Here is a 22,907-nt window from a genome sequence, read left to right on the forward strand (position 1 = left end):
ACAGGTAACGGGAATAACTCATCTAGGGCAGCTTCAGCTACAGAACTGCTGCCATCGCAGAGGCGCCTTTGGCACATTTCCCCCCCTCGCTGTGTGAAAGCTGGTAAGAGGTTTGTTACTGGAGGCACCAAGTGAGACAGAGAGATTCGCTTCCCATGAGGCTTCACTGGGAGCCAGAGACTTCCCTCAGGAAACGGAGCAAAACCCGCTGACTGTTGGAGCCTCATTACTATGTCATGCGCTCCTTTAGAATCAATCACCAGTGAACTTTATATTAAAAACACCAAATATGAAACACTGCTACTTCTAGTAGGTTTATTAACATTACATTGTGGCTTTTAATATAAACTTTAAGAAGTTCTAATACAAGCAATAGACCCACTTCAGCACCTTCTTACCACAATAAGAGCAAGAGATAATTGGTACTTTAAACGAATTTTATAAAGTGCATATGAAAATTACAGTCAAATAAAAATTTATATTGATGCTTGTTCTACCAACAAAGGAGGAGGTGAACATTTTAATGAACAAATTAACTTCTATGCCAGAATTGGAAGTGCCTTTCAGTTCAGTAGTTTGGTCCAGTGCAGTTCTTCTAAAAAAACCCAAAACCACAACAAAACCAAAACAAACAAAACCCAACCAAACAAAAAACAAGGATAAAAAAAAAAAGTGTTTCCCACAAATAAATGAATCCAGCATTCTTTGTCTTCTTTAAAAGTAACAGGACCTAAAAAGCACCAAATTCATAAAATCTGCAATAACATTCTTCAAATAGGCCCACAAGTCCATATATTTAAATCTAGTTAAACACAAAAAAAAAATCCCCAAATGCAAAAATCCCACCTTGTTACATATTCACATCAACTGCAGCACAAAAAATAATTACTGAAATAATAAGAGAAGAAAACTAAAGTCTGCTTTCTAGCAATAACTAGTGCATTGTGTTTTGAATGTTCTCTTCTTCAGTGCAAACATAACATTACATCTCCCTTCCATCTCTGCTTTAGAAGTGTGACGGATGCCCATACTGGTTTACTCCTTGTTGTGGCTGGTTACCTGGTTGATAAAGCAAAGGGAAGTGTTTGTGCCTTACGGCTGTACTCCACAGAAATACAGAAAAATACCTGTTTCATGCAGCAGTAGCAAACAACACTCGGTACAGTCCCTTATGTACCCAACGCATGCAAGATGCGCGTGTTTCCTTGGGGACTTTCCCTGCAGCACGACTGCAGAAGCCAGGGAGGAAACATGCAGCAAACGGCAACTGGCCCACTGGCCCACCAGCCCCAGTGCTGCAGTGACTCAGGCTTCTCTGGTGACCAACAGAAACTCGTGGGATGCACCAGCACGAGAATTTTGGTATTACATCACTACTGGGACAGGCAGACAACTGTTATCAGGTAAACTACTTACAAGTATATATGGCAGCACATCTCCAGAAAGATAATTCCATATTCAAATATACGTATGTACATCTACACACACACACTTACTGGAGAGCTGCTTCTGGAGCTGCCTGACCAGCGCTGCCGTCTGTTGTTGCTGCTGCGTCTGCTGTAAGCCTTGCCTCGGAAACTGTGAAAGAAACATGAAAGGTGAAAGAAACAGGCAGAGCGTGCGTGCCGTGCCAGGTGAGCCTGCAGCTTGTGCCACCCCGTCAGCTGCTGCTGGAGCTGGGGAGGGGGCAGAAGGTGGGCAGGCCGGCCTCTGCAGCAGGTCCCAATGGATTCGAACAGCACAGCAAGGTCACATGGAACAGGCTTCAAACTTTGAGAGCATTTGTTCCCTTCACCCCCCTGAAATCCTGCACATTTCCAGCTGGGTTACAGGTACCACCCATGCCCAGCTGCACGCAAGGGACAGAGTCAGTCTCTGGTTTTCCCACCCCTGGAGAGGCCAGTTTTCATCCTACAAGTCACTCTCAGCTGCTTTACTGTCTGCACTGCTCAAAGACAAGGCAAATCAAAACTGCAACTCAAAACAGACAGCCTTTTCAGCATTTTTAAACACATGCAGTTGAAGCATAATAGTCAAAAGAAGCTTCTAGAAAAGTTTTTTCCCCAGGGCAACGGCTCTTCAGATAAAAAGCAGGGTAAGCAGAAAGCACAGGCTGCTCACTTTGCTGCACGCCTGCTGCAGGGTGGGAGCTGCGCACAACTCTTGGCTCCAGCCGAAGTGGAGACAGATCAATGCCCAGCCAGCTGGGCCAACTCCTCCACAGAGCAAAATCATCATCCTTCTGTTCCCTACCCAAGGCCCACCAGGACTGAGACAAGGACCTTCCTGCCCATGGCATTCAGCACAAAAGGATTAGACACAAAAAGCCGCCAAAGAGATCTGCTGTTACTAAATTAAATCATGACTTCAATCACTTGGAAAGTATTCGGTGTAAATGTACCGACTCTCACATATTGGCAGCCTATTTACTGACCCACGAAGGCTATCGTTCAGGTAAGGATGGGTAGGAGAACGAGCACCCACTTTGCTTTCCACACCTCTGGCTGTCACTCAGGAAAAAAAAATAAAATCATTCTCTATTAACAACTTTTGTTGATCATCCACATTTATGTCAGAGCATGGAATATATTACACACCACACTACTGCATTAGGACAGACAGACCTGCCACAGACTGCCTGCGTGTGTACCCCAGTGGGATGGACACTGCTGGTGCCAAAGGTCTGCGTATACCAGCAGCATTTTCTTCACTTGGAAAAATGCATCACCTGTATGAAAGAACAATGCCTGCGCACCAGCGATCAGAGACTCCTGAGGACAGACAGCTGACGGCACAGCTCCCTCATACCTAGCTACTCCTGGGAGGGAAACAGTGATGAATGAGGTACTGCTATGCCAGCAAGCACAAACTGAACCAAGCCTTCGCCATTTACTGTGTCTTCCTCTCAAGGCCTCCGAGCTCTGTTTCCCAAGTCCTGCAACTTTCCTTCTCATTAGATTTGATGAAAATGCATGTGCTTCTAATTAAGTGATTTTTTTTTTCTGCTTCTGCAGAAGGATACACAATACACCTTACCAGTTTGAAAACTTGGTGTGCTGAATAAAAATGGAGTTATTCAATACTCTAACAACATCATAGGTGCTACAGAAAATGCCTGTGCTTTGTTTCAGTGAAACCTTTTGCTTAATGAAGGGAGTTGCGATGTTTTACAAGACTTCAGCATCTTTTTCCTTTCTGAAACCAAATCCTGTACTTAAAATACGTTGTGTAATCTTCTGGCTAACAGTCCTGAGTAAATGCTGACTTTAGTAAAAAACATTAACCACACCAGGGTTTCCTGGGGACATGAAACCAACACACAGAAAGCCTTCTGCTGTGCTAAGTGCTGGGAGAGGAGCTTGCAGCCAGGCAGGTGCTCACTCTCTGCGACTCTCTCACACATGTTGTTTGTTCTTGACATAAACACTTTAAGAAAAACTCAAAAATGAATGCAAATTATCTTTCAATAGCTGTCAGATAAATGTCTTTCATTTATCCTTACTCTTGCACTTACAAGCCACACCTCAGAGTTTCTCTATCAGATCACACTGATTAATGCTTTTAAACTCAGAAGGTAGCTATTTCAGCATTACTGTTATTTTCTCCATTTTTCTAGAGCAAACTTTTTCTAGTTATCCTCACCTACCCTAAATATGCCTGGAAGAATTGCCCAAATACAGGAAACAAGCATAATGACATTATACATTCACTATTCATAAAAAATACTGGGTAGTGATAGTGATTTGGTAAGATCATTACCTAAACGATAAAAAGCTCCAATTCAGCATACAGGAATGTCTCAGAAGCGATTTTGTTTGCACAGCTGTCTTCAGGCAGCTCTGTTTTATGACTAACGATTTAATTTAAAAGGATCTTCAAACAATGAAACCCATTTCTTCCCCAGCCAGTTAGCAGTACAACCAAGAAATCGAAGGCCCAAAGTCACCGACAGCCACCCGTGATGTGACCTCAGGCAGGGCTGGGAGCCCAGCAGTGGCAGAGCCACCAGCGGCCGCAGCCGACACCAGAGAGAGCAGAGCAAGCGTGGATGCTTGCACAGACACGGCGCAGAGAAATGCCAAGAATCAGCACCCTACATTTCCAAGTGAGTGCTTTTCTCAGTGTCACATCAAAAACTAGTTCCACAACTAGCATCAGTTGTGTACGTGATCCTGCTTTCACTTCAAAACATTACAGAGACAGAAAAATCCACCAATTTATATGCAGCAGCTACAGACTTCTCATCAAGTTTAAATTTTTAAAGATAGCAAGGGCTATTAATTATTACTACGATATATTAACTAGGATAACTCTCATAAAAGTGCATAGCACAGCAAGCATAAACAGGAAGAATTAATTCCGGTGGCAGTAAGGCGTTAATTTACTTTCACCTGCTGCTCTGGGACTACTAACAGGTATCTGTACACCCCCAGGATGAAAGAACCCTGACTTTTCAGCGGGGTTTACTTGGTTCTGTATCAGGTTTTCAAAATAGTCATGTATTTATGCTGCAGTAGGAGTAAGACTGAAGATGACTTTAAAGCACCTCATTATTTCCCCGCCTCTGAATTTGCACAAAGAAATTTAAGGCAATTTGTCTGGGCAGTCTTATTCACTGGTGATGGAAAAGAACCAGAACCGCACCAGTACCCATTTTTTAACTATATCCCCAAGTAATTCTCAAAAGAACTGCTATGGGTGGTTATTTGTATTGTTGGCAAATTAACCATTAGTTTTAAATCAATACCACGAAGTGTAACATCAAAAAGATATGTTAGAATGAACTTTTCCTACACACACACACAAATCTCTTTTTTGCCCAAAACAATGTGCCGTCATTGGCCCAACTTTGGCGTCAGTTTTGACTGAATTGGTGAATGAACCATGGAAGTGCAGGAGGCAGTGTGTACTCCGGTCCTGGAAGGAGCATCTCTGAACAGCAAACTGCAGTGCATTGCTGCAGAGGTGCTGAGGGTCCAGCAGGGCAGTGCATGAGCCCTCCTTGCCACAGCCAGTGTTCACTTGCCTCCCCATCAGAGGGTCGGCAGGCAAGGTCACCCCCAGCGACACCTCAGCGCATGCGTGACCCACCTCTTGCCACGTTTTGGCGAGACGGACACAGTTGCGTGGTCTCCTGCGGACAGGTGCAGTTTTCCTCTGCCCACGCTTGGAGCCTGCCAGGCACTACCTGGATACACTAGGAGGCTGATACCGGGAAGCTTACACAAACCCTCTCCCCAGACTGCCACACCACCCGCCTCGGGAAGCGACCAAACCCACCCCCATCACTACCCTGGCACCTCCCGGAGCACCTGGCAGCCACCTCTGCTTACCAAAGGCTGCTGCGGCTGCACGGGCTGGAGACCAAGCGCCTGCTGCTGCCCTGGCTGCTGCTGCTGCAACTGAAAGAAGATGGGCATTGAAGCAATGGTGAGACGACACACGCTGCCTCGGGGAGCGACTGCGAGCCAAGCAGGATGGCTTTTCAGGAGTGATTTCCAGCACAGGATCAGGGCTGGCTTGCTGCACCGGTTACTGAAGGCCCCATTTGGGAGAGGCCTCACAGCTCTCCACTTCCTGCACCAGCCACATCAAGGCTGATGGGGAGCATTGTTAATAGACAAAAACTCAAAAGTCGGTACACTTAATTTACTACAACATCAAGATATTTTGATAGAATACATTATCATTCCACAAGAACTGGCACAGATAGTAATTGCATTAAAATGCAAACATAATTTGAAAAAATAATTTGAATAATCAGAAGGCCATGGGAAGGATTTTTAATGTAATTTACTTCCTCTGTGCCCAACCCTACGTATTTAGCTGATACACTGACAATTCTCTCCAAATTAAAAATATATCATCAAAATATAGGAAATAGGCCAGATGGGCAGCAAGCCCTTTGATTTAATTCTGGTATACATTATAAAGCCAGAGCAGAACCACTGCTTTGGTCTCACAGTCTGCCAGGCCATTCTCAGATTTAGCTTCCCCAGAGGCATTCTACAATCTCGAAACAATGGAAGTACTGAATTTTACTTCTACATCCAGAGCTCTCCTTTGGAAGCCCCAAATGTAAACTGAATTATTGCACTCAGGTAAAAGCAGTTCGGGTTTATATCACCAGGCTCTGCTGCTCTAGACTTGAAGACATGTGCAAAGCGAGCACATAACCCCACCACCTGGCATGGTGATGCTTACACTCCCTCCCTGCACTGAGACACCCTTTGCCTCTGACACAGCCGAGTCCCTCACCTGGAAGAGCCTCTGCTGTCGCATCTGCTGCTGTCTCTGTCTCACCGACTCCGGAGGCAGCTGCACTGAATTCAGGGTTGGGTGGGGACCCGCAGTCGATGCACTGTCCAGTCCCCCTCCAACCAGGGAATTTGGCTGCAAAGGCTGATGGCTGAGTCTGGTCAGAGGAAAAAAACAACAGATTATTTACAGACAGAGCACAAGTTACTCTAGGAGTACTCAACTGTAAGCTGTGACACTAGGCTTCCATAGATCTAAAAGACATTACATTCTACAGGAAAAATACATTTCCAAACAGGAATGCTTTGAAAAATATTCCATGATAGAAGCTGTACCACACCATTGCCTGGTAACTGATGAAGGTAATAACATGTTCCTCTAAACAGAAACAGATCCAAGCATTCAACTCTTGTTTTATTAGGAAGAGTGATGAGTTTCTACAATTCAAGCAAGAATTCCACATAAGCACCAAAATGTTCTCCAGACCGAAAGATCTCATTACGATGAATTTAGAATTGGTCATCATGAGGTGGTCTTTTTACTTTCTAAAATACTAAAAAAACACACCAAGAAAGTGCTTTCTTAGGATGTTATGGGAGTAATTTAACATTGACAAAGCAGAAAGATATACATGGGGAAAACATGCCAGCTAGCTAGCTCATAATTTAGCTTAGCTGTTTAAAACTCAGTAAAGCCAAGGCGGTCCACGTTAGCAGCTTTATTCCTAACCCAAGGCACCCTGTAAGCTTTACTACAAGGCTGTCAACCAAGCCAAGGCCAAACTTTCTGAAGAGGTGCAACCCTATCCATAATTGAGCATATTCTTCAGACATCCGGACTTGCAAGAATTTAACAGAAGTTAAGGAACCAGCAGAATATACAGTAACATTCACAATCCCAGAAGCGCCGACTTCATTAAATATAACAATATAATGTTATAATTCAATATATAAGCACCAACTTCAATAAATACAGCAATTGATTAGCAAGTCATTTAAGTACACCTGAACTTAGCATCTAAAGGAGATTTTAGTTTTGGGATCAAATTAGAGCTGAAGCAGAGAAAGAATAGCATCTCTACTTGGTAACTGAGCACATCAGTGGCACTCCAGGATAAGTTACACAGGAACAGTGAGACAGGACTGCAGTTCTGGCAGCCAGACCACCTCATGATGACTGATGCCTACGCGCAGCTGTGCTGCTTCAACGAGCTCACAGATGGGGTGAGCGCTGTGCTGCACAGGTACCCCATCACGGCTGCGGATGGGCAGTGCGTGCAGAGGCACACCTTGCAAATTTCGACTGTTCCCCACCCCCCAACTCCCTCTTTAATTTAAGCCTGTGTTTTGGGGAGTCACTCTACATCTATTTGAAGTGGAAATTAAAAGTGATAAAATTTCTGATTCGGTTAAGAGCAGAGCTGGACTGTCGCAGCACTCCCAAAACCAGCCAGCTGCAACAAGGTCTTTTACCATCACATACCAACACACTCTTCATGACAGTCCCTCTGCTGCCCTCTCCTAGTCTCTCCTCATCCAGAGCACACGTTCTCTCTTCCCTTCTCTCTGCTTCTTCCATCTCCCTCTTCATTGGCTGCCCAACCACTTAACAGAACAGCCACAGCTGCACCTTGTCTACATCAGCCAACCCTGAAGCCAGCCCACGGTTGTATATTATCAATTATAATTAACCCAGCTTCATTCCTCTACACTGGACTACGCTGAAGTGTTAGAAAAAAAATAATCTGATTCAAGACCGTCATTGGAAACACCAGTTTTCTACCTTGTTTACTCTGTGACACTCCCTTTTATAGATTTCTTTCCTGCTTAATTTTCCTTCTGCTTCATTACATTTCTTTAACAATTAATATTTCCTCTTTCTCACAGGCATTGCAACTTAGCTGCACCTCCAAACCAAAATCAATTTAGTCTATTCAGGCTTAGCAAAAATTCATTTGTCTATTGCTAGTTAAAACTACCAAGTTAGTCTTGTGTTTTCTTGACTAGAGACTCTTTGGTGAACCTGGAGTATTTTTTGTTTAAAACCACACACGTTTGCATAATATGGATACCGTATCTGTGTGTGTAGTGAAATAAGACCCAACAGCTGTCTTTAAATTAATTTTTATGTTCTACAAACACACAGGACAACTGGGCTACAATATGTGCCAAGACTAACTTAAAATAAAAATTAAATGAGGGAAAAACCAGGGGGAGATCAGAGAGAAAGGCATATTTATTGCTAATTAGACCCAACTTTAACCTCATTTTGATTAATACACTTTATTTGAAATAAAGCCTCAGACCTTTAAACAAAATTGCCATGAAAATCCTGCATGTTACCAGTTACGAGAGCTGCAGAGGCTCACCGCTGAGTGCCTGTCAAAGGCTGGATATATGCAGCAGCCTGCTGTTGAATATATCCGCTGGGCTGCTGTTGCATCTGCCGCAGCCTCTCCATCAGCACGGGGCTGGAATGAGCTGCTGAATATGCTCGGGGGTTGTAGCTGGGGGAGAGCACTACACCTGCAGGCTGCTGCTGCTGCAAAGGCATCTGAGTGCTGTACATTGTGTATCCGTGAGGCATGCTCTGCAGGGAGAAGGGACAGACCAGTAACTCCACTGTGCCTGTATGTAACTTAGCTTAACTGTAAAAGAAAGAGACGGACGTTATCAAACAGCCCAAGCTTGGGCAACCAGAGGCAAGTCAGTGAGACGCAGAGCTGTACCCATGCCCCGACCTGCCAGCCCCCACGCTGCCTGTACCCCACGTCCCTGCGGGTTCAGGCAGCTGCAGCGTGGTCACAGGCAGCAGGATGGCATTTGCACCATGCTCACCCTTCCCCGACAGGCCCCGAGCACCAGTGGGGCTCTGCTCCACAGCTCCATCTCCTCCTCCCCCCACAAAATCCCCAGTACCAGAATGACCACGACATAACAAGAGTTACTGGTATCTCACCTGACATTGCTCGTATTTCAGGCTTAACACTGAAGTACACTTGCCTTTACCAGCAACAACATTAGGAAAAATTAGGAAGCAACCACATTAAAAATGTTTAAAAGCCAAAGCATGCAGAGACCACAAGCATCCTAGAAGGAGGCCCCACCATTACCCTCGGTCACCTGCACGAGGCACATCCCAAGCACAGAAAAGCAGGCTGGGGGCTGTTTAAAAGTATTTTTATGCAGATGCTCCATGGGAGTGATGCAGTACCTGTGCTTGCTGTAACCCTGGGTACTGTGGAAGCTGAGACGGTGGTCGAACTTGCGGAGTGAAAATAGCAGCTTGGTCCATTGGCTGACCCTGAAAGACACATAACCCATCAGATACAGCCTCTGCACCCCAAACAAGTCCAGTTCTGGACACAGAACCCACCAAATTGTGTCCTAAAAAGTCATGGAGAGACTTGATCGCTTCCTTCAAGACAGCACCGCTGCTCAGTGCCAAACTGCTGAACTGTATTTACTCACAGGGAGAAGGAAGAATTGACTGCTGTCTGATGTCTGACACTACTGTAACACTGCAGCCGTGAAGAAACAGCCATTTGCTGAACAGTCCTGCCAACACACTTAAAAATGGGGTTTTGCAAAGGATTAGAAAAAAACATTCTACCTGTCTTGAAGACAGTACATTAAATTATACAGGAAGCTTAGAGTGAATTATTATCTCTAGTATAAATACACAGTTGATATCTTTCTCAGGCTAATTACTAGCTTTCCCCTGATGAAGCACGCAAAATGCTGATTAGCAAATTTTATGACGACATACAAAATACCAGTATGATAAATGGATAAGCAAGCATCTCCAGCTCCCAAGCAGTACAGCTTGGAAACACACTCTGTATTTGTGATCAGCAGACAGCCTTGTTTGTTCACTTCAAATTGCCTCAATATTTATGCCCAATTAATGGCAACTCACTTAAAGATTTGAACTATAAATGCATTAGCATGTTTTGCAGCACCAGGAAAAAATAAAATGTTCGACTTAATTTCAGGACCAAGATTGTAATAAAAATGGTGAATGAGAATTTGCCAAGGATACAATCAAGTCTGTGTATTTTCCGTGCAATTGTGATGCTGCACAGCTGCACTTGATCACTCTGAAAGCCATTCTACTCAAATGAAGCTCAGTAGCAGACACGAGCTGGAAGGCGTGATGCTCCTTCCCTGTAGTTGCACTGTTCACCACAAAAAACTAACAAAAACCCCAAGCCCTCCAACAAAGCCTTCACCATTTTAACCAGGCTATCCTTACAGAGATGTATTATAATTCAAGGCTAAAAGTGACTTTAAGAACACACTGCAAGCAGCAACATGACAATCAGGGCTACCTGGTGGAAAAGATAATCTCCCACAGGACAAAATACCCAAGCACCATTGGAACTCTCCTCCTTTATCTGCTCCCAGCCCTTCAGTGGTAACTGTACCAACTGTTGGCAAGTCTGTAAGCACAACCAGCCGTCCTGCAGTTCAGCTGTTATTTTGCATTGAGCTTAAAAATACATGCATCCTCATTGACAGACCTGGGAAACAAGCAGAGCTACCTATTGTGAACGGGAACCGCTGGGAGAAGCAGTACAGTAGAGAGAAAGTGTTCCAGCTTCAACTGATCTGGCCCCAGGAGATACAGACAGCTGTGACCGGGGCTGGATTAACTGCCCTGTGCTCTGGGTAGAGAACAGACAGAAGGGGTCAAGGGCAAGATGCAAAACCAGGGGCAAAGCTGCCACAGGGCTGTCACATACTCAATTTTTTTCATACCTTCCTTTCTTTTAAAAGCAAACAGAAGAGACTGACCTAGCCAGGCTGCGTGCCAGCCTCTGGAACCACAGCTAAAGGGGTTACAAAGGTGCAGACAAGGCAGCAGGAAGCTCGGATACCACAGGCTATGCCAAGGAGGCAGAAGCTACACTAAGAATTTGTTTTAAAACCAAGCCAATATCTTGTGGAAAATTCCTAAAAACAAATTAGGGAGTATAGAAGGTGCTAACAGAGTAACATCTGTCAGGCCTGACAAAAGTTCAGACAAAATTACACTTATCTGGAAAAAATCTGTAAAATCAGATGTGGAGCTCTCAAAACCACCACCTGGAAGGTGAGGAACTCAAAGGCTGAACAGCACATACATCTGGCAGGTGGGATGCACATAAACCCAGTGTCAGCCAAATACAGGGGGAAGGTATTCAAGCACTTCAGTTTTTTTTCTTTTTTTTTAAACGGAGGCAAAAGAAGAAAAACAAAAAAAGAACAAGAATTTCTCCCAAGAAAATTGCTTCTGAAACTTTTCCTTAAGGTGCCAATCACAGGATAGATCAAGATGTAACCTCAAGTCACCCAAAGGTGAAATCTGATAAAGCCATGACTGATTTCTAGAAAAAAAGAAGTAGCCTTAAGCTCTTCTCCCCAGTGATACAAGCCCCCGTGTGGGTTCTGCCGGGCTGGTGTGCAGAGCGGGGCTCCGTCTGCTGTCCTTTTGTTTCTCTCAGTGGCAGCTAACCTGGTGCACCCAAGAGCAAAGTTTGTCCACTCAGGTCTATGCAGCGTAAAGTGTTCGTCCAAAGTCAGTGGAAGTTGTATCAATGGAAACTGCATTAGGCCCTAATTCTGTAAGAAAAATACTAAATAAGCAGCTGCGTGATCCCAGCAATACACAGTGGGCAGAAACCCACAAGTGAGTTTTGTCACTGACCTTTTTGCCACCGCCTGAAGTGCACACGAAGCAGCGGGGCCGGCAGGGCGTGTGACTCGAGAGCAGCATGCCCGTACTGCAGGCTTCGCTGCCCAGGCCAGGCAAGCACCACACGCAAACCCAAGTGTGAAAGGTAAGCAAAAAGCTGTTCGTTAGGTAGGGAACAGACCGGTTTATTCCATGGCAGCACATGGCCACCAAGCAATCTCCTGCATTGTGAGAGAGCACTGCATTCCTGAGCAGCAACAGCAGATGTTGCTAAATTCAAAGGGGTACTTCTCCCTCCAGGCATAATTCAGTAAAGAGTTAACCAAACATGCGAGCCAATTGCTGCAAGCCAGAACTGTGCATGCATGTCAAACCAAAACAACAACAAAAAAAGAAGAAACCCAAACCTTTTTACTCAATGCTAATGCAATGTTACAGTAATAACCACTGTGCTCTTTGTTCTACATGCACCCTAAACTGAAGCAAAATGTACTGCTTTTTCCTGCTAAGATATGGGTCCATTGCGTATTTGCAGGGAATTTTCTTCTAGGTGGTGCTGGGGCTGGCAAAAGTGATTGTAGCAGCCATGGCACAGTAGGCTGACTTGACCAAAATCTGACCAAATCTGACTTTGAAAGTAGGTAGTAAAACACTAGCACTTATTTAAATAAGATGATGATGATGATAGATTTGAGAGACCTCATGGTATACTTGCTGCATATCTAGATGTGCCCAATTAATTGCAAACATGGTGATCTGTACCCTATTCTGATATGCTATCAGTAATAACAGGAACGATTGCACATGTGTAAAATATGGACAACAGGGTAAGCAGCAAAGCTTTTATAAAAACACATTTTGCGTTGTCTTTCCAATTAGTGCTTTTAACAACATTGCAGTTTCCTTAAGACAGGGCAAAAGTCCTGCAAACTAACTCTAAACCTGCTTTTCTAATTAATACCTGGAAAGCTTTCCAACACAGACATTAGGGATGAAAGTTCATGCCATTATTGGTTTTCCCCAGAAACAACTGAATTCTATGAAACAATAATTTAACAGGTAAGTGTTACCTGTTACTTGCTTTGGAAGTAACAAAATATTATTCCATTAGTTATACTAATAACTGCACATCCTGCCACAGCTCAGAAACAGACCACCAGGCAGTACACTGTCGTGCTCAGGTGGGACAAGAAGTATTTTGGAAGCTGCAGCCCACACGGGGCCAGGGGAGCTGACCCTCGCTGCCTGAACTGAGCCGCACAACTGCGTCCCACTGCAGCGGGAACGGGCCCATGCCATGAACGCTTCAAGTGCTGGTGGCATTTGCTGGCCAAAAAGGGCGTGTGCTCCATCCCCTACTGCTCATCGGACAGGCTAGTTCTGCTACAGTGGGCGGCCGCGGAGAGGAGCAGACCCCACCGGCAGCGGTGAGAAGGCAGCAGAATGGGAACAAACAAACCATGCTTAGAGGGACACGGCATCAGACATATCTTGCAGCCAGCCTGATCTTTCACAGCAAGAAGCACAACAGAAGAGGGAAAAAAACCTGATCAACAATATAGTTATTGTAAATTTTTGTAAGAAAATAAATATTCTATGTGAGCAAGTATGTTCACAGCCTTCCCACATGCAGCCACTGCGCTACCTAGGTGAGAGGAGTGCCAAAGCATATCATTCTCATCAAAAGCAAAGTGTGCAGCCTGTGTGTTCAAAGAAACCCAGAAAAGAAAAAATAAAAAGTTCATGGTCTCAGAGTGGTTACCATTATGTTGTCAAAGCCATCCTGAAGGGATACAGCAGTGCTACAGACATCCTAAAGGAAAAGGACAGGCGAGAAAATAGCAAACAATACAAAGAATATACACGATTAGGCTTGGATTGTTAGTGGAGCAGTACAGCACCTTTATAGAGCTCACCTGTATGTAACTCAAAGAATGACGGTGTTTAGGAATGCTAACAAGATCCTTTTAGATGTTTTTTATGCTTATGAACCTCAATACTTTTATGAAATTTATGAACAGAAACTAAATGTGGAAAGGACTCCTTACCATGCACAGGAGCCTATCAATTCCATATATAATACTCAAACAATTTTTAACAAGTCCTGCTCTTAAAGACCTTGCACCATAGCTATTCATTTCCAGGAGCACAGCATGTATGGCACAGCGCTAAGGAGCAGAGTCCTGGACTGACTTTACAAAACTGCCCAGACCACTGCCAGTGACTTCAAGCTGAGTCGGTAATTCCATTCAGCAGCTGCAGAAACTTCCTTATTTAAGCTCTACCCAACAACATACACCACACAGTAGCAATGCTTACAAAGCATCTTGTTCCCAAGTTTTCAAATACTGCCTTCAGGCTTCTATACTGTGATAGCATTTTCTACTCTAAATCCAGGGCTGCATGAAGAACTACAAGCTCCCCAGGGATGTGTTCCTGAAGGAGCACACCGTGCACGCATGCAGGCAGGCATCCCACTGGGGCAGTCATAGTGCCAGGCAGCATACAAAGTCCCAGTGCCACTGGGACCTCGGAGGGGCTTCTCTGATGCCAGCATTGCCAGCTCACACGTAGACAACAGGGAAAGCAAAAAGCATGGCCTGGTGAATTGTGCATTCCTTTCATTACAGTGAAAGTTTTCACATATCAGGATGAACTAATCTCCCCAAACATCCAGAAAGGCAGAATGTTAGAAGCAGATGGAAAACAACGTGTCCATCTGTGGTACTGCCCAGCACGCCATGAAGGACCTGGCTGTGCAGAACACTCTGTGCAAGTAATGGGAAACAACAGCTGGGTTTGGATGGCTCTGGTTTGACTTAGTTTACATCAGTTTAACTTACACTGACTTATTGCTGAAATAAAAACATGGCTGATACGGAACTACTGACTGATGAACATCCAGCACGTGTTATACGTTATCTGAAATAGGCACCTGAACCTACCCTGTCAAATTGTACTGCAGCTTTTACACTGTAAAAGTTCATTCCAAATCTTATGAAAAAAGTTCACTGAAGACACCTTATTATCTTATTTAGTCATGGATTCATGCCTTCATGATAGTTTATTTTCCATACTGATAACCTGTTTATGTAGCACTTTGGAGAAGTTAACCATTGTTCTTTACACCTCAGCTACTGCCCCTGTTTGAAACCAAAAGGGAAACACAGCATTTTTTGTCCTCTAAATGTGACAGTGTTAAACAGCAGCATTCCTTAAATGTGAAAATGTGTTATTTTACATCTTCATTTACTGCTTTTTGATCCATCTAGCCATAAGTACTGATCATTATTTGTTTACTCAAGGCTCTTATTTAAGCTTGTATTCTATCACAGTAATTGAAAGCCAGTTGAACCCAACACTAAAATAGTGAGATACTGCCTAATGTAAGAAATATTACAGGGTTTCTATTAAATAAGGGGCAATAGCTCACTGTAGAGCCCAGTATCCTAACATGTAGGTTACCTAAATCCTCAGCACCTCATAATGCCCACAGGACAGCAGCGACGGATCTAATATCCACTGTACCACTGACAAGATAAAACACACACCTAGAGTCTTTGGGGCCTTGGGCCTTGGGTGTTTTGTTTTGGTTTTTTTTTTTGGTAAGGTAGAAGACAGCACACGTATAGGGAAACCCTGGTTTCACAATTATGAACAGCCCCATATAAAACTACTGTAGCCCATCAGCAATTTAAGCACTACAGAGGGCTTCACATGCATTGTAGCAGACATTGAAAGAGGGATGAGAAGGATAATGAGGGAGGGAGCTGTAACAAAATAGAGACAGCATACCAGAAATTACGAGGATACTTGCTGAAAAGTTAACCTATTTTCAGCAAAGAGGATACATCATGGAGTTTGAAGGCAAGGTAGCATAAAGGCAATGTAATATATACTGCAGTGAGGGTAAGAATGGGTACGGAAGGACAAACAGGTGAAAAGTTACTGGGTCTACCACCAACTACTGTACACATATTGCTGATTATCTGGGATCCAAAACCCAATTTGTTGCTCTTGCACCATCGATTCAAAAGCAGCCTGTCTGTAGCCATACTCTGAAAACTAGCTCAGATGCCAAAGGGTGTTGTGCAACAGCCATGTGCGGTCTGGCGTACAGCAGCTGCAGTCTGCCGAAGTGTTAGAAGAAGTAGCAGCTACTTCTAGAGAACATGGGCATCTGTCTGCACACATGTATGGAAAAGGCTCTTGCCAGACCTCTTGGATTTTTCATTGTGAAGAGCATTGCTGTGCCTCTGCTGCTTACTTGTCGCTCAGTGGTATGTAGCACCATGCAATTCCACTATGAAAGCCTCTGTGACACAACAGGGAACACCATCAAGTAGCAGAAGGAAAACCTGATTCTATGAAACACAGCAAAAATAGAAGGGACTAAGGGACCAAAGGGCAAATGAAGTTTAAATGCAGATGGTCCTGGTTAAGCAATATTTGGGGAATTACTGCAGTGGCTAAATACCAGCTGGCTCTCCACTCCATAAACCTGTGCAGGGCAAGCAGCCCCCAGGGAAGGCAAAAACCACTGTGCTGCTCTTCAGACAGAGGTTTGAACAAACCTGTTGGAGAGACCGTGACTGTGCTTGCTGCCTGAGGAGCCGCTGCTGCTGCTGTTCTTGCTGCAGGAGTTTCATCTGGAGCAACTGCTGCTGAGGTGTGATTGCATGGATAGAGGGGGGCTGCATCATGGTGCCGGAGCGCCGCTGCAGCATGTTCGACAGGGCTTGCTTCGTGTTTGTTGGAACGAAGGAGCCTGTCGGATCCAGTCTGGAACCACCTAAAAACCACCCAAAACACAAATGTGTTCTCTGCCTTCGTAAGAGCATTGTTGGTACAGATCACTGCTCATTCATCAGCTCCTATTTGGTTAGCTCTACAGTAATGGTGATAAATTTATCTCTGCAAAGGCAGACCACTAGTGAACTGGATTAAACCGTATTACTGACCTGAAAAATTGAACAGGCAAAATAACTTTGAGCACTACCACTTGTAAATGAGAAAGAAAAGCAGAAAGGCTATGGGCTGTTGCACGTTCTATGTCACATAAAACATTTGACTACTACTGATGAAAAACAAAGTTGCATGTCAGATTAAAAGCGTGGTATGAACAGCTTACTATGTCAAGCCAATTTCATAATGGGATGGCAGTAATTTATGCACTCTATGCTACTTGATAAAAATCATGTATCTATATGTCAGACTTACAAAGTTAATCTTACACATTTGTTTTTAAAAGCTGCATTTCCTTAAACGTTTTAGCCACTGTCTGGTATATTCTGAAGACTTTTACACACTTAGAACACAGATCTAGTTGTATTTGGGGCTTCAGAAAAAATATTTAACATTTATAACTGGAACCAAACTTCTAAACTTCTGCGTAATACCCGAGGACACAACAGTATTTCTCAAAAAATCATAAACTGCTGCCCCCTAGAGCAGGTACAATACCTGTTAAACTGGGTACACGTTAACTGGAAAGAACAAAACAATCCTACAAAAAATGAAGCTGAAAATACCACAAAGCTGAAAAAATGCAAGCCCGTGGATTGATTTATTCCATCTAGCAGATGTTAAATTAGCCACCATGTTCCTTGGTATGAATCAAAGAAGAAATAAGCCAAACATAAGGCATTTGTTCCTTTTAATCATCCCTTCTCTTCTTTCACTCCTCATTGAATTTCTACTAGCTTTCTTGTACTATTCACCACAAGTAAGTCATTCTTGCTTATCTACCAAAAAAGTTTAATAGCTTAACAGAGACAGAAAGTTTTACAAAAAACACCCCCAGAGACCTATGGCTAACTAAGGAATAAAATAAATGCCATCAGCAGGCACAGCCTGCTTTGGAGAAACAAAACACGGCTGTGAGAAGTCAGCTTTTGCCACACATCAAATAACGCCACGGTGCTGTGCCTCTGCCTGCCAAGCGCACACATACCTGGTGGGAGGGGCTGGCCCTGCACGAAGAAGCCAGCCTGCTGCGGCTGCCCCACCATGTTGTAACCCCACAAGGCAGACGGCGGATGGTGCATCATTTGAGAGGAAATTGGCGAGTAAGTAGGAGGCACTCTATACAAGTTGTTCTGCGGATATTCCTTGAAATATACAGTAAAAGTGGATGTTACTGACATTCATACCTTACTAACTCATAAATAATGCCAATTTTCCTACTAAATCATTAAAGGCCAGAGACAGTTCCCATTGTCGTTTGCAGTGATGTAAAACACAGATTAAGTCTCAGGCTGCCCACAGGTAATTAACAACTTCATACACACTCCATCCATTTCTACCTTATTGGTAAGTATTTTCTGCAGGCTATGGTAAGGTATATAGCACAAGGACAGTTACAGTATCAGTATATAAATAACAGGAAGAACTTAACTGAAACATCAAATAACCCAGAAAATTATCTTAAAATTACAGCTACTTAAAATGCAACACATTGACAAACTAGCTGGGTACTGACAGAATACTGCCACTTCTACAGCATGTACGACCAGACTGGCAGCAGAGTGAAGAGGACAATTGCACAGAATGCTGCTACTGGAAACGTACATTGTTACTTGGGTGATGCCCAGCATGTTTCTCAAACCCTTGCTCTAGGTGATTCTTCAGCTTAGGAACCCGGACCTCAAAATCCAATAAAAACCCAAAAGGTAAGTATCTCAGAAGCCAGAACAAATTTCACAGTAAAACAGTTTATATCTGTAAAAGAACCTCTTTCAAATTGGTTTCCATTTGAATGGGACCTGGGTTTAAACTGTGTTTGATCTCAACATAATTTGAACTGGAGGAATTTTAGAAATTGATACAAACAGCTGTACTTTACACCGAACGAGAAAGCATATACGGAACCTGAATGATATTTAGTAAGATCTAGTCTACTATATTTTACATAGCACGTAAGGTCCTGAGCACTGTACGTTCCTCTACACTGAGCTCCACTTGATACAAAACCACCCTCCTTCCAACCACCTCCTCTCACTCCATTTATTAGGACCCCCTCCTCCAGGTGCATAACAATTTCTGAAAGCAGCTAAGACAGCACCATGCAACATCAGATGCTTCAGCAAGAGAGGTCAGGTTTTGTATGGGGCACCAACTACTTACATCAGCTCTTGAGCTTGACTTTGACTTTCGCTTCCGACTCTTTGTCTTCTTCTCATCGTCTGTGGCGTGTTTGCCCTGATCTGAGAGCTCTCCTGACTTTCTTTCTGGTTCCTGAGACACAGGTGTGGTGGGCTCTTCCTCCTCCTCTTCTGGAGGAAGGGGCAAGGGCTCGAGGTAGTAACTCCGTGGCTTGGGTTTGGTGTGCATGTGGTACAGGAGGAGATGCTGCTGCTCCTCATATTTTATTACTTTCCTGTCAACACGAACTGTACCAAACCATGCCCAAGAGAGAGGAGCAGGATTTTTGTGGCCTTCAAATAAATCCCAAGGGGACACCTTTTGTTTTGTTGAAACCTGAAGGCCCTGTTTCAGAATAAAAGTGAAGTTAGCATTTTAAGAAAGTTGGAATGCTACAGCAGACAACTTGCTTTTGTACATCATTAGTTGAGTCAGGAAAATCCAGTAAGGATATTTCCCCTCCACAAAATGTACCGAATGCATACTGGTGGAATTTTAACCTCTATCTGAGGCTGCAACTACATAAGAGCAATTATATTTTTATAGTACCATTTTCTTGTAGCTATGCTAAAATTCTCAAGTTCCACCTCTCACATTTTGAAGGAAAAATCAAGTATCTATCAAAAATTTCTGATCTGAGGATACCATTCCTAAAAGTTTACATATTCAAATAAGGGAAGAAAGCCTAAGCACTAAATCACAAAAAAATGCCTACCCAGTCTGCAGAATAAAAAGCTCTGTCCTTCTCTTCTAAATAAATTCACTTACAATTATGCATCCCTTCAAATTCCCCAAAAATCCAAATATACCCCAGCCCCACCCTGCCTTTTTTTCTCTGTCTCTTCTAAGTAGGATCACCCTCCAGCCTCCTCCCAGCAGGTAACAGGTCAAAAAGTTCCCAGGTCAAATGGGCTCTCGCATGTAGGATTCTGCTTGAAAAGCAAATACTTTGTAAGAGCTTTTGCGGAGTTGGACAATACCAGTCAAGACCCTATAGTGCAAGCTTATGTCAACACTCATCACATTAGCAGTTACATACTGCCCACGTGCTCTGCAGATTCAATAAGGAAGGGCATGCAGCAAACATCACTGATTTTTAAATAAATCAGAAAGTGAAAGGTTACCCAAACTCTTGAATTTGCATGAGTGGCATAAAACTGTTTCCATTTAAGATGCATATATACCTAAAGCTCTGAGACTACCTGCAAGGATCAGCAACTCATCCGGGAGAGGAGGATGGAATCACTGCCAGTGCTGGTGCAAGGTCCAAGTCATGCTAGGCTGCCTGAACCCATTTGGCTGGGGTTTAACAGCTCCCTGCGTGCCTTTCTCTAACCCCCCTCCCGGTTTCACCCTCTGCCCGAGAATTTTCATATGGATCACGCAATCAAAAACTGTGCAAGAATATCTGGAACAGAAACACATTTGATACCAACAAACAGTCTGTCATTTGCAACTATTTTTAAAGGTCTTATTCGACAAGCCAGCATTCCTCACTTTTGGCATCACTGCTCATAGAAAGCCTACCTGTTCAAAAGAGACGCAGTGCCGTGGCTGAAGCTTTTGTAAGGACTGGGGTTGCACCAGAAAGCTGTATTACAGCAGACGTACGCTGCTTTTATGATACTGCATATAAAGGCATGTATTGTACAAGCTGTACCTGTTTGCTTGAATTCCTAAGCTTCAAAAATCACGGAAAAACTGAGGTGAAAAAAAACATTTACTCTTGCCTGTTTCTTATCAATGGAGTCAAATCCCGCAATTTTGTTCCCCTTGGTGTCAATCAAGGATCCCATTGGCTCACAAGTAATAATATCACATGTCTGCTTTGGCAAAGGGAGCAGCTGGCGAACCTTGTCAATGCTTTCCGACCGCTTGTCTCCCAGCTCCTTCTAGAGAATAAATACATCAATCAATCAAACAGAAAGGGAAGGGGGTGGGGAGAAGAGAAACATTTCACTGCTTTCAGTATTAGAAAAGGTCCTGTTTCTGGATGAATCATTTCCTTGTACTTTTACTAAATTTAAACAAGTGGCTTTGCAAGGGGTTTTTGGGGCTTTTTGCGTGGGTTGTTTGTTTTCTTTTTTTAAAGAATGTAAGTTACCTTGTAATCTCTTGTTTAAACAGAATGTAAAAACCATGTAATATAAATCTAGTGTCTCAATCATGATTAAAAGTAACTGTCTTGCAGGATCCCTAATTTTAATTTATTACCAAGAAAATACTAGAAGTCTGTCTTCCCACCTCCACACTAAAATTTTATTTTCTCCTTCTACTCCTTGTTATCCTAGTGCTGTTTCAGTCTTGCTTCGTTTTCCAAGAGGCCTTCCCAGACACTAGAAATGACAGGATTAAAGGATGATCACAGAAAGCAATTTAAAGGAAATGCTGAAAATGGCAAGACATAACACTTACTTTTAGTTTTTTCACTAAATTCATGTAAGCCCTTTTGTTCTCCTCAGGCCCTCCTTGGGAAGCGTTTGACAAGTCTGAGGCAAGCGTCCCATTGATGAGGACACCCAGCATATCCAGCACGGTTGTGAACAATTCGCTGAGAGTAAAGACAAGCATTACCCTGAGGAACTACCGATTGCCAAGAGATCCAGGGACAGCTACTCAGGGCAAAGGCCACAAATGCAGCTCTTCAAACAAGCCAAGTTTTTCAGGGCGTTCTGCATACACACATACCTCAGCCTCATGCGTCAGCCCCAGTCTATGCATGCAGGTGGACTGTCAAGACATACACACAAATCTTACTTATAAACCCCAGCTCAGAGCTACAAACAGCATGAACTAACAAACAGTCACTGGGAATTACAGGCTCCCAGACTTCAGAATGTGCTCAGGTATGTGCTTGTTAAAGAAGAGCATCAGTAGTGGCTCCAGTGCTTTCCAAGGCAGAGGTGCTCCCTAACCAAGATCAGCACCGAGCACATAAATTGCACTCAAGTAGTAATAGGATAAGGGTAAGGAAAATGTAACAATAATATACATGCAATCTAAACGTATAAGCACTAAGGACATGAATTAGCTTGTTTATGTAGCGCAGACATACTTGTTGGTTTGCATATCCACAGTTCCTGAAGTGATTATCTGCAGGAGCAGAAGTGCCCAGTCAGTGGTCCACTGGGTGCTCCTCTGCACAGTATCAAACATGCCGCCTACCTGCAAAATAATACATGCAGAGCCTTGCTATCTGCTGTATCTCATATAGGCACGCTTCCTTTATCATACGGATTACTTATGAATAAAACTGCTCTCCAGTCCCACAAATTCTTTGTGCTGAATGCTATCTTGAAAGGCTGACTTTAAATAATTTTTCTTCCCCACCCCATATTCCCAGCAAAAAGGAACTACAGAAAAGCAAAATATTATTACACTGCTCCTTCAGTTCCCCATCCTCACTTTCATGTTTGATGCAACGAATTGAAGTTGGTGAAAAAATTATCAGAACTGAAAAGGTGTTGAATTACAACTTTATAGTTAGCACTTTGCTCCCACACCCAAAACGCAGACAATAATAATATGGTTGTAATAATGAAAATAATAATATAGTTATACAACTAATATAATAATATAATGTAGTTGTCTAACTATATTGACTGCCTAATTCTGTAAAATCCTTGCTTGTTACATGGGGATAAACCGTCAGTGGACAATGGTCTGGAATGTCCACAAAAAGATGATGCATTTCTGAGGTTCCAGGGACACCGAAAGGAAGAAAGCAGCACAAAAATAAGGCATGAATAAGGTATAGGCTTGTCCTTCCCATTCATTTTATATGAACAATGTCCAAACATTATGGCCAAGAGCCATCAGCTGAAACAAGA

At 43.4% G+C, this 22,907-nt stretch overlaps 1 protein-coding gene across 13 annotated transcripts in view; it reads right to left on the bottom strand.

Annotated features, from left to right (window-relative positions):
* Positions 1–301: 301 nt before the first annotated feature.
* MED12L (mediator complex subunit 12L) overlaps positions 302–22,907 on the bottom strand; it is a 150,577-nt gene continuing 127,971 nt past the window's right edge. For 10 of the 13 annotated variants that reach the window (XM_055817186.1, XM_055817192.1, XM_055817190.1 and 7 more), the window contains 12 exons: positions 22,133–22,242; positions 21,493–21,628; positions 20,808–20,969; positions 19,060–19,422; positions 17,888–18,044; positions 16,509–16,726; positions 9,472–9,561; positions 8,627–8,847; positions 6,259–6,415; positions 5,334–5,402; positions 1,497–1,578; positions 302–1,059 (listed from right to left, as the gene is read on the bottom strand). In XM_055817186.1, coding sequence (XP_055673161.1) covers positions 1,007–1,059; positions 1,497–1,578; positions 5,334–5,402; positions 6,259–6,415; positions 8,627–8,847; positions 9,472–9,561; positions 16,509–16,726; positions 17,888–18,044; positions 19,060–19,422; positions 20,808–20,969; positions 21,493–21,628; positions 22,133–22,242 — 1,818 coding nt within the window. In that variant the 3' untranslated portion in view covers positions 302–1,006. Of the gene's footprint in view, positions 1,060–1,496; positions 1,579–5,333; positions 5,403–6,258; positions 6,416–8,626; positions 8,848–9,471; positions 9,562–16,508; positions 16,727–17,887; positions 18,045–19,059; positions 19,423–20,807; positions 20,970–21,492; positions 21,629–22,132; positions 22,243–22,907 lie in introns of those variants that run through there. The other 3 variants (XM_055817189.1, XR_008749407.1, XR_008749406.1) reach the window with 3 other exon arrangements.

This window comes from Falco peregrinus, chromosome 12, assembly GCF_023634155.1.
Source record: "Falco peregrinus isolate bFalPer1 chromosome 12, bFalPer1.pri, whole genome shotgun sequence".
NCBI classification, from domain to species: Eukaryota; Metazoa; Chordata; class Aves; order Falconiformes; family Falconidae; genus Falco; species Falco peregrinus.